The sequence below is a fragment of the Otolemur garnettii genome, unplaced genomic scaffold, assembly GCF_000181295.1.
Source record: "Otolemur garnettii isolate 467f Iridium unplaced genomic scaffold, OtoGar3 scaffold00194, whole genome shotgun sequence".
Taxonomy (NCBI): domain Eukaryota; kingdom Metazoa; phylum Chordata; class Mammalia; order Primates; family Galagidae; genus Otolemur; species Otolemur garnettii.
Genome location: NW_003852589.1, coordinates 1,427,025 through 1,438,037, shown reverse-complemented (window position 1 = coordinate 1,438,037; position 11,013 = coordinate 1,427,025). Strand labels below are relative to the sequence as shown.

Below are 11,013 nucleotides of genomic sequence, written 5' to 3'. Positions count from 1 at the left end.
GAGGTGGTGGTTTCAAACTTGATCCCGGCCAAAAACTGCAAAAAAAAAAAAAAAAAAACAGTGAGGAGAAACCTCAGAAGGTTCCAAGCAGAGGGATGAAACAATGATGTACATTTCGGATACAGGGCCACAGAAGAAGAATGAAGGGTGGGTGATTAGGAGATCGTTGCAGCCTTCCAGGTAAAGGGTGGTCATGATTGATGCTGGAGTTAGAACAGTGAATGTGGTGAGTAGGAGGGGATTCAAAATATAGTCTGGAGATAGAACTGACAAGGCTGCTAAGCAATCAAACATAGAACAGAAAAAAGTGAAGACATCAAGTAAGTATCTAGTTGAATCTTTAAGCAAAGGGAAAGACAGAACTGCCATTTGCTGAGGTAGGAAGATTTGGGTGGTAGAGTATGGGAAAAGAATTCAGGGAGGGCAGAGTATAGTCAAGTAAATAGAAACAATAGTTGTATTTTGGACAGTGAATTTGAGATGCTGAGAGTATCAAAAATGTTTAAGTTGTTAGAAGTTGTACATTGTGGATCTCCCAGTTGTGTGCTATTGAAATCAAATCAAGCTCAGTTTTTTTTTTTTATTAAATCATAGCTGTGTATAATAATGCAATCATGGGGTACAATGTGCTGGTTTTATATACAATTTGAAATATTTTCATCAAACTGGTTAACACAGTCTTCAAATTAAGCTCAGTTTGTCTACAGTTACTGTGAGCCTGGAACTCAAGGTCGAAGTCTGAAATATAAATCTTAATCATACTTTTACAGACCATATTTGAAATTCTTAAACAAAATACATACGGAAAGTTTAGGCTGGGAAGGGACGTGAGAGGCAGTTCTAATTCTCAAGAAGCTTAGTTATAGGAGTGCACAGACAAGCGACAAGTTCATACTTTCAATAGAGTGTAGTAACAGGTAAGCAGTGGGTGCGTTAGGGGCGGTACAAGAGAAGAAAAAGCAGCCAACATGAGTTGAGTGTACAGGAATGAGGATGCCTAACTCTTCAAAGGAGGCCTCCGAACGTTTATCATTGAGTTTAGTTCGATTTCAAAAGTACGCTCGGAAAGCCCCAGCGGAGACAGCCACAGTGCACAGATTTTTTTTTTTTTTTTTGAGACAGAGCCTCAAGCTGTCCCCCTGGGTAGAGTGCTGTGGCATCACAGCTCACAGCAACCTCCAACTCCCGGGCTCAAGCGAGTCTCCTGCCTCAGCCTCCCAGGTAGCTGGGACCACAGGCGCCCGCCGCAACGCCTGGCTGTTTTTTGGTTGCAGCCGGCACTGTTGTTTGGCGGGCCCAGGCTGGATTCGAACCCGCCACCTTGGGTGTATGTGGCTGGCGCCTTAGCCACTTGAGCCACAGGCGCCGAGCCAGTGCACAGATATTAACAATTTTTAAAATTCTAGGGGAGCGTAAAGTGTCTGAAATTTGGGAAAAAGCGATCTCCACTTCCCCTCACCTCCCCAACCCTCGCTCTAGAATTTGCAGGGGACCTGCAACTCCAGCCCGTCTGAGACCCAGGCCGCACCCCCGAGCCCACGGTCCGGGCACTCACGTAAGGAAGCACTCGGGCCGGCCAGTGGCTTGACCGACCTCCCTCAGACACCGCTCCAGGGTACGCCGACGCCAGACCCGCGGAGCCATGGCTGCCAGTACCTGCGTCGGTAGAGCCTCATGTAAGAGTCTCCGGAAGCCGCGCCGCAAAGACGCACCACGGGCAACGAGGAAGTCAGCGCCAAAAGTTCCGCGGCGCACAGGTTCCGGACCCACCCACCCGCGTCAAGAGCAACGCGAGCGCTTTCACTGGGCTTGCGCAGAGGGGAAGGGTGGAAAGCCGAAAAGAGCCGCCGGTTAGCCGTAGCGCCTTTGAACGTTCTTCAAACTTTCTGCTTTGTATGCTTGAGGGACCCACAAAGAGTGGCACGTCCTGGCTTAAGTTTATGCTTTAGTGAGTGGCCTCAGCAAGCGTTGTATTGTAACAGAAAGTGGCTACAATCGCCACCACCTGGGGCACCTCGTGGCCCCGCCCCGCCCCGGCGCCCCGCCCATCCGTCCCGCCACGCCTCCGTCCCCGCCCCTCAGCCGCTTATATCCCCGCTGCTGCGGCTGGGCTGGTATCTTAGCGGGTCCCTTCCCAAGATGGCGCGCGTGCTGAAGGCGGCGGCCGCGACCGTCCCAGGTGAATACCCCGCGCCGTCGGAGGTCGCCGGGGGCGGGGCGCGTGGGACGGGAAGGCCGAGGGCGGAGGCAGCCGCGGGCGGCAGGAGCACCTGAACCTGGGAGCTCGGCAGCCGAGCGTTCCGCGTTGCCGTCCGTGCCTGGGCGTCCCGCGGAACGCGGGAATTGTCTTGATTTTTGAGAGTCTAGCTGTCTTCCCGGGAGATGTGCCCAGTGGATGTTGCACTTTTCCATGTGGGCGAAAGACGAGAGGACTTGCTCGGCGCGTCCGGCAAGGCAGGGACAGAAGCGAAGGATTAGTAAGTGGATGAGGGACGAGGTCACCTCACCGCGCACTGTGAAATAGACCTGGGACAAACCAAAAAGGAGAGCCAGGCCTGTGAAACAAAATAAAACAAAAACTTAGAGCGTGTCTGGTGTCTGTTGACCACACTCAGAGGTCAGTGGCTTAAAGAATACCAAAAGAGTTTTTTTGCACCTGCTGATATAAATACACTTTATATTTATCATCTTGTACATAAACAAGGAAGGTAAAAGCAGGTGGACTTGAAGGATTCTACCTTCATTTTTTCTAATGTTTAAGTAGAATCAATTACGACAAACAGGTTTTCTTACTCTCACACTATCTTTCTATCCTTTTCTTTTTTTCCTCTGTTCACGAGAGGGAAAGTATTTCCTTTCATCTGAGATTCCCTGTTAGGACGAAAGTGCCGAGTGGCAATGGCCCAGAGTTACTCCAGGACATTTGGGATAGCTAAATGCTAGCACCAGAACCTGCATTCTTAACCTTAAGGCACACTGCCTTTTATATGATATATACAAAATCTGACAGTAAAAATATGAATAAAAACTTGAATATTAGGGTAAAGTCATTTTTAAATGTGTGGTTTTAGAACTGCATGCTTTTAATTAATGGTTGCTGGTTGGGGAAGGGACTATGACTTCCAACAAGTCATATGCTTATTGTTAGAACTGAATACTGATAAAGATACATGTTTGTTTTGTAACTTACATACATACCTTGGAATAAAAAAAAGGAAAATGAAAATAATGGCTTTGATTTATCCTATTCTGTTTTATTATTTTTTTCCAGTCTCATGCAATGCCAGCATAGATTTATCCTATTTTAGATGCTTGAACCTTAATGGCCCCACTTTTTAAAATTATATTTAAATGCATGTAATGTAAAATGTACTTTTTTTTTTTTTTTTTTTGAGACAGAGTCTCACTTTGTCACCCTTGGTAGAGTGCTATGGCCTCATAGCTCAGAGCAACCCTCAAACTCTTGGACTCAAGTGATCCCCTTGCCTCAGCCTCCTGAGCACACCCACAACACCCAGCTGTTTTTAGAGATAAGGTCTTGCTGTGGTTCAGGCTAGTCTGGAACTCATGAGCTCAAGCAATCCACCCACCTCCACCTCCCAGAGTGCTGGGATTACAAGCATGAGCCACCTCGCCTGGCCTTAAAATGTACTACTTAAACCATGTTTTAGTGTACAGTTCACTGGCAATAAGTATGCCCACTTCATCTTGCAACCATCACCACTGTACATGTCTAGAACTTTTTCCATCTTTCCAGAGTGAAATTCTATCCCTATTAAAAACTACTCATTCCCGTCTTCCCCCAGGCCCTGACACCCACTTTCTGTCATGGACTTGACATTCTACTTTCTGTGTCTATGAGTTTGCCTACACTAGATATCTTAAATAGGTAAAATCATACAACATTTGTCCTTTTGTTTTTGACTTGTTTCACTTGGCATAATGTTTTTAAGGTTCATCCATGTTGTAGTATGTGTCAGAATTTCCTTCCTTTTTAAGACTTTATAATATTCCTTTGTGTATTTATCCATTTATCTCTTGGTGGACATTTGGATTGTTTTACCTTTTGGCTCTTGTCAATAATACATCTACGAACATGAATTTTCAAATAGCTCTAGATTTCTTCTTTGTTTTGAGTGTATACCAAAAAGTGGAATTGCTGCATTGTATGGTAATTCTATGTTATGGGCCTTTTTGGATTATTTCTGTTTTTGAGACAGGGTCTCACTCTAGGCAACATGGAGAAAATGCCTCTCCACAAAAATAAGAAAAATTACTAAGGCTTGGTGGTGCATGCGTATGGTCCCAGCTGTTTTTTAGGCAGAGACAGGATAATCACTTGTGCCCAGGAGTTCAGTGCCCAGGCTGGAGTGCATGGCACCATCATAGCCCTTAAACTCCTAGGCTCAGATAGTTCTCCTGCCTCAGCCTCCCAAGCAGCTAGGACCACAGGCATGTGCCACTATACTCAGCTAGTTTTGTGTTTTGTTTATCCCACTCTGGAGATGTGGTCTAGCTATGTTGCCCAGAGCAAGTCTCACTCCTGACCTCAAGGAGTCCTTCTTCCTCAGTGTCACAAAGTACTGGGATTACAGGCAAAAGATACCTCGCTCAGCAAGATTGGCTTTTATTACTCTATCATCTATAAATTGGTTTACAGAAACAAAGTCTATTTAATGTACTAAGATGAGAAAAAAATTATTCTTGTTCATAGTTTGGAATAGCCAGGCTAGATGGTTCATACTTGTAATCCCAGCTACTAGAGAGTCTAAAGTAGGAGGAACAATTGAGGCCCAGAAATAAAGACCAGTCTGGGCAAGATGGCAAGACCCCTGTCTCTAAAAATATTTTTTTAAAGAATTGAAACAAGTTGAAAGTACACATGTGGTACTGTGAAAATTACTGGTTGAATGTTGAAAAGAAAACTTACAGGCTTCTTACCAAACTAACTTAAAGGCACTTCTTATGAATGACTTTCTAAGGTCTTCTTAATTTATTTTTTAATTTTTTACAGACAGGGTGTCTCCCCATTGCCCTGACTGGAGTGCAGTGACATGATCATAGCTCACTACAGGGCACCAATGATTCTCTTGCCTCAGCCTCCAGAATAGCTGGGACCATACGCCTGCACCACCAAGCCTTAGTAATTTTTCTTATTTTTGTCAAGAAGCATTTTCTCCATGTTGCCCAGGCTGGTCTTTAACTTCTGGCCTCAAGTAGAATCCTCCTACCTCAGCCTTCTAAAGTGCTAGTCTGTAATGTTTCCTTAAACCAGAAATGCAAAATTCAAACTAAAAACTTAGTAAATGTTCTAAAGTTAGATTATGTTAAGGTTGCACAACTTTTTAAATATATTAAGAACTACTGAATTGTACACTTCAAATGGGTGAAACCTCTAGTATATAAATTATATATGTGTGTATATATATATTGGGGGGGGACAGAGTCTTACTGTGTTGTACTTGGTACAGTGCCATGGCATCATAGCTCATAGCAACCTCAAACTCCTGGGTTTAAGTGATGCTGTTATCTCATCCTCCCAATTGGCTGGAACTATTGGTACCCACCACAACACCCGGCTCTTTTAGAGATGGGGTCTTGCTCTTGCTCAGGCCAGTCTGGAACTCCTGAGCTCAGGCAGTCCACCCGCCTCAGCCTCCCAGAGTGCTACAATTATAGGCCTGAGCCACCATGGCTGGCTGGTATATAAATTATAAATGTGTTTAAAAACTGTTAAGACAAAGTTGTTTAAAAATCTTGTTACAAGTGATTATTTACAATTTTATGACACATGTATACAAATTTAACATACAATTTCTTTAAATAGTAAGTACCCGTAATGTATCTGCTAGAGACCTTTGCAGATAAACCTTTACTTCATTTAGAAGACCTGCTCTGAAATAAGTGCTACATCTTCACCAAAAGAAATTCAATGTTATTTTTAAGTCAAGACACTAAAAGTGATTAATGAGAACCAATACTAAGAAAAGACAGGAATTAGAGTTAACATACATATCAGGTTTTATAAAATTTTGTACTTTTATATCAGATTTATGACCTGTGTGAACATTGCCTCTTAAATCCGTAGTTATTCATCTTCATAAACACTCCTGTTTTATACATTATTCACACATGATTACACATGGTAATTTATTTGTGCAAAGCAACCCTTCGTGGAATAATCACAAATTACATATTACAGGTTCAAAGTAATGCAGTTTTGCTGCACCTTTCTGAAATGAGAGACAGAGAAACCTAAAAATAAAGAGTTGGAAGAGTTGTGAGTTGCTACCAATTGGAAGACAATCTAGAATAAAAATAGTCTGGGCAAGGTTGCTTACACCTGTAATCCCAGCATTCTGGGAGGCTGAGGAGGGTAGATTGCCTGAGCTCACAAGTTCGAGAACAGTCTGAGCCAGAGTGAGACCCTATCTCAGAAAATAGTGGTGGGCACCTGTAGACCCAGCTACTCAGGAGGCTGAGGCAAGAGAATTGCTTGAGCCCAGGAGTTAGAGGTTGCTGTGAGCTGTGACTCCACAGCACTCTACTGGGGGTAACAAAGTGAGGCTCTATCTCAAAAAAAAAAAGAATGAAAATAACCTTTAAAAGTTAGCTTGATTATGGTAATTATTTCATATTAATTTATATCACAACATAATATTGTATACCTAAAATAAATTTAATTTCTATTTGTCATCATATCTCAAAACTGGAAAATATCTTTTAAAAGTTGCTAAAAGTGTAAGAGTTCACAGCCAGCTTCTCAGGAACACATGTTTTTATTAAGTATAAGTATCTATCTCATTTTAACCCCTTTGTTTCATGTTCCCTACCCAGTTTGCTTGGTCTACCAAATTTCACCCACAGATTTTACTACTAAGATCATCCCTTTATTTTTTTGGGTAAAATTCAGATAACAATAATCCTTTAAAATGTACAATTCAGCAGCATTTGTTATGTCCTGTTGTGCAGCCCATGTTTTTACACCATGCTTTACCGTGTGTTAGTACTTTATACCCAGATAATAGTCCAGTGTGTAGATGTGAATAATATTTCATTGTTTGCCTATTTAAATACTGCTGCTATGAACATTAGTATACAAGTTTTTGTTTGAGTTCCTAGTCTGTTATTTGGGGTACTTGGGAGTGGAATTGATGGGTCATGTTATGACTGTATTTAACTTTTGAGGGGCAGCGCCTGTGGCTCAAAGGAGTAAGCTGCTGGCCCCATATGCTGGAGGTGGCGGGTTCAAACCCAGCCCTGGCCAAAAACTGCAAAAAAAAAAAAAACCCCAAAAAAAGAAACTTTTGAGAAGCTGCTGAACTGTTGTGTGGCAGCCACACCATTTTACATTCTCACCAGCAATATACAAGAGTTCCAGTTGGTCCACATCTTTATCAAGACTTGCTGTTTCTTATTTTCACGGTTACAACCATCGTGGTGGCTTGTAAGAAGTATCTCACTGTGGTTTAAAGAAGCAAGATTATTGAATTTTCACTGCTATCACTGTATTTTCTTCTATCCTATCCCAGAATGTAGGTTCAGGGACAAAATAAATCCAATAAAAGCGGAATTTCCTTTCTCAAGCTAGTTCACATCTCTCGAGAGAAGACACATCTATGTAGCTTCAAGGTCTTAATTTTTTAAATATATGAAAATGCTGTTATCTTTCTGTCTTTTTAACATACTTAACATACAAAAGAGATTTTGATTTCAATTAAAACAAAAAAAGAACCAGTCATTCTAATCAATGTTTTCTCTTTTCGCACTTGGAACCAAATGATGAGGAAGCTATAGACAAAGACAGACTCCTGTTGAGGCTTCCAGTAGCATGATGCTCAGGCCTCCTCTTCAGTGATAAAGGTTTTGAAATAGCCCCTAAAATGGCATAGGACATAAAACTCAGTCTTCACTTGGACATCCTGTTATTTGTGTTTTGACATTTCTTTATGTCCCTTTCCTGTTACCAGGACAACTGTTAGGGCACCTCTACCTGTCCCATCTCTTGTAGAAGTAATACTGGCAGAGAAAATTCAGAAATTTCACAGACAAAATAACTTCCTAATGTGCATATTACCCTAACGTTCACTGACTCTATTTATTTGCAGAACTTTCATTGCAAATTATACTTGCAGTAGAGGCAAAAAAGGAAGGGCAGAGCATCAGGGATTTTGTTAATTGTTAGCATTTTCATAACTCACTATCACCATGTCCTGCTGAGATAGATTCTTGGTCTCACAGATAACACTGCCGTTCATCTAGCAAACAATCATTGTGTGTCATTAACAACAAGAATTGTTGAATTTATTCTTCACCTACTATATATGTCTGGCACTGTGTTACTTTTTTTTTTTACACCAACTATGCAATCTTTATAACAAACCAGCAAGACAGATATTTAATGGGTAGTAACTATACTTTAAAAACTGAAATAAAATAGAATAGAAAATATCAGAGCATATTACATCTAGTAAGGATTAACTATTCATCTCATTAAATTTAGTTTTAGTTGTACATACTGTTTCTGTGATGAGTTCATAAAACTGGGCTACTAACCTACTGGTGATAAGAACCTTTGGGTGTTTCAGTAATCAATAACACAGACTGGGGCACAGCAGAAGATGATGTTAGGTTGAATTTTGCCTTTTTTTTTTTTTTTTTTTTTGTAGAAACAGAATCTCACTTTATTGCCCTTGGTAGAGTACCATGGCATCACAGCTCACAGCAACCTCCAACTCCTAGGTTAAGGCGATTCTCTTGCCTCAGCCTCCCCAGTAGCTGGGACTACAGGAGGCCGCCACAACATCCGGCTATTTTTTTGTTGCAGTTTGGCCCTGGCCGAGTTTGAACCCTCCACCCTTGGTATATGGGGCTGGTGCCTTACCCACTGAGCCACAGGTGCCACCCTGAATTTTGCCTTCTATTGACCATCAGGTTTATGGTCTTTAAAAAGTGTCACTTTAACCTGCTTGTTATCAAAGTTTTAGTTATGGAGAATTACTTTTTTGTCAGTGGAAGGTCTCTAACTCTAAATACTGCTTGAAATGTTTTTCATTCAGAGCTAACTAAAAACCTATTGTTTTTTTTGTTTGTTTTTTTGAGACAGAGTCCAACTTTGTCATCCTTGGTAGACTACCATTGTATCCTAGCTCACAGCAACCTCCAACTCTTGGGCTTAGGCGATTCTCTTGCCTCAGCCTCCCAAGGAGCTGGGACTACAGGCGCCCACCACAATGCCCAGTTATTTTTTTGTTGCAGTTGTCAATTGTTGTTCAGCTGGCCCAGTCCAGGTTGGAACCACCATCAAACTGCCAGCCTCGGTATATGTGGCTGGTACTGTAACCACTGTGCTACGAGCGCTAAGCCTAAAAAACCTATTGTTTACAATACATGTTCTTGAGCTGGGCACAGTGGCTAATGCCTATAATCCCAGCACTTTGGGAGACTGAGGTGGAAATATCACTTGAGTCCTGGAGTTTGGGACCAGCCTAGGTAACATAGAGGGACCCTATTTGTACAAAAATTTTTAAAAATTAGTCAAGCATGGCAGTGTACTCTGTAGTTTATCTTCTCAGGAAGCCGAGGTGGGAGGATCAACAGAGCCCAGGAGTTCAAGGCTGCAGTGAACTATGATTGTACCACAGGACTCCAGCCTGGGTGACAGAGTAATCCCCTGTGTCTAAAAAAATTAAATATATGCTCTTTTTTTTTTTCTATTTCTTTTATTAAATGATGCAATTTTATGAGATTATGTTTAAACCTCATCCATATACACAGTTTTCCTTCTGGGGGGAATCTGGCTTTTCAAGTCCAGTGTTTGGGGGGTGGGGAAGCAGAGTCGTCCGTGGAGAGAAGACCTTGCCACCTTCAGCTGCTGAGCAAAAGGGGATTTCTTCACATTCGGGGGCAGTTCTGGCTCTGATGCTTTGAAATTATAAAAAGAAACAATAGAAAAATATCTCCTGAGTTAAATATCCTCTTGACCTTTTTTTTTTTTTTTGGAGACAGTTTCATTTTGTCGCCCTCCATAGAGTGTTGTGACGTCCTAGCTCACAGCAACCTCAAACTCCTGGGCTTAAGCGATTCTCTTGCTTTAGCCTCCTGAGTAGCTGGGACTATAGGTGCCCACCACAACCCCCAGCTAGTTTTAGAGATGGGGGTCTTGCTCTTGCTCAGCCTGGTCTTGAACCTGTGAGCTCAGGCAATCCATCGACTTTGGCCTCCCAGAGTGCTGGAATTACAGGCGTGAGCCACTGCGCCTGGCCCCCTCTTGATCTTTGCTTGTTTTCCCCTAACTATTAGATATTTCCTATAGTTGATAATCATTCAAATAAAACATGTATTAAAAAGTAGTAAAAGGCCAGGCACAGTGGCTCACGCCTATAATCCCAGCACTTGGGAGGCTGAGGAGGGTGGATTGCCAGAGCTCACAGATTTAAGACGAGCCAGAGCCAGAGTGAGACCACCTCTCGAAAAGTAGCCAGGCGTTGTGGCAGGCACCTGTAGTCCCAGCTGTTGGGAGGCTGAGACAAGAGAATCGCTTAAGCTCAAGAGTTTGAGGTTGCTGTGAGCTGTGACACCACGACACTCTACTGAGGATGACAAAGTGAGACTCTGTCTCAAAAAAAAAAAAAAAAAAAAAGGTAAGGTATGGTTATGCCTTTAAAGAACTTATTACAGAATATAAGGAGGGGAGAAAATCACTTGGTCCTACCATGAAATGTTTGTTGCTCCACTGTCACATTCAAATTTACTTCTGTAAAAGGCAGAGAAGAGCAAATAATTCTTGATATGCAGCTATTCTTTGAGTGTTACTTGTAAATATAAATCATTATGAAAAGTGCCATCCTTAGTTCAGAATTTAGTTGAAACTCAGAATTAGCTTTTATTTGTTTGTTTGTTTTTTTTGAGACAGAACCTCAAGCTGTCCCCCTGGGTAGAGTGCTGTGGCTTCACTGCTCACAGCAACCTCCAACTCCTGAGCTCAAGCGAGTCTCCTGCCTCAGCCTCCCA

General features: G+C 42.3%; 2 protein-coding genes across 3 annotated transcripts in view; one reads left to right on the top strand and one right to left on the bottom strand.

Annotated features, from left to right (window-relative positions):
• Nucleotides 1–1,652, bottom strand: part of LOC100952791 (U3 small nucleolar ribonucleoprotein protein MPP10) — a 17,850-nt gene extending 16,198 nt beyond the window's left edge. The window contains exon 1 of the mRNA XM_023507625.1: nucleotides 1,556–1,652. Coding sequence (XP_023363393.1) covers nucleotides 1,556–1,644 — 89 coding nt within the window. The 5' untranslated portion in view covers nucleotides 1,645–1,652. The remainder of the gene's footprint in view (nucleotides 1–1,555) is intronic.
• A 460-nt stretch (nucleotides 1,653–2,112) lies between these two features.
• Nucleotides 2,113–11,013, top strand: part of MCEE (methylmalonyl-CoA epimerase) — a 30,900-nt gene continuing 21,999 nt past the window's right edge. For both annotated transcript variants that reach the window (XM_012812198.2, XM_003801016.3), the window contains exon 1: nucleotides 2,113–2,179. In XM_012812198.2, the coding sequence (XP_012667652.1) occupies nucleotides 2,140–2,179 (40 nt within the window). In that variant the 5' untranslated portion in view covers nucleotides 2,113–2,139. The remainder of the gene's footprint in view (nucleotides 2,180–11,013) is intronic.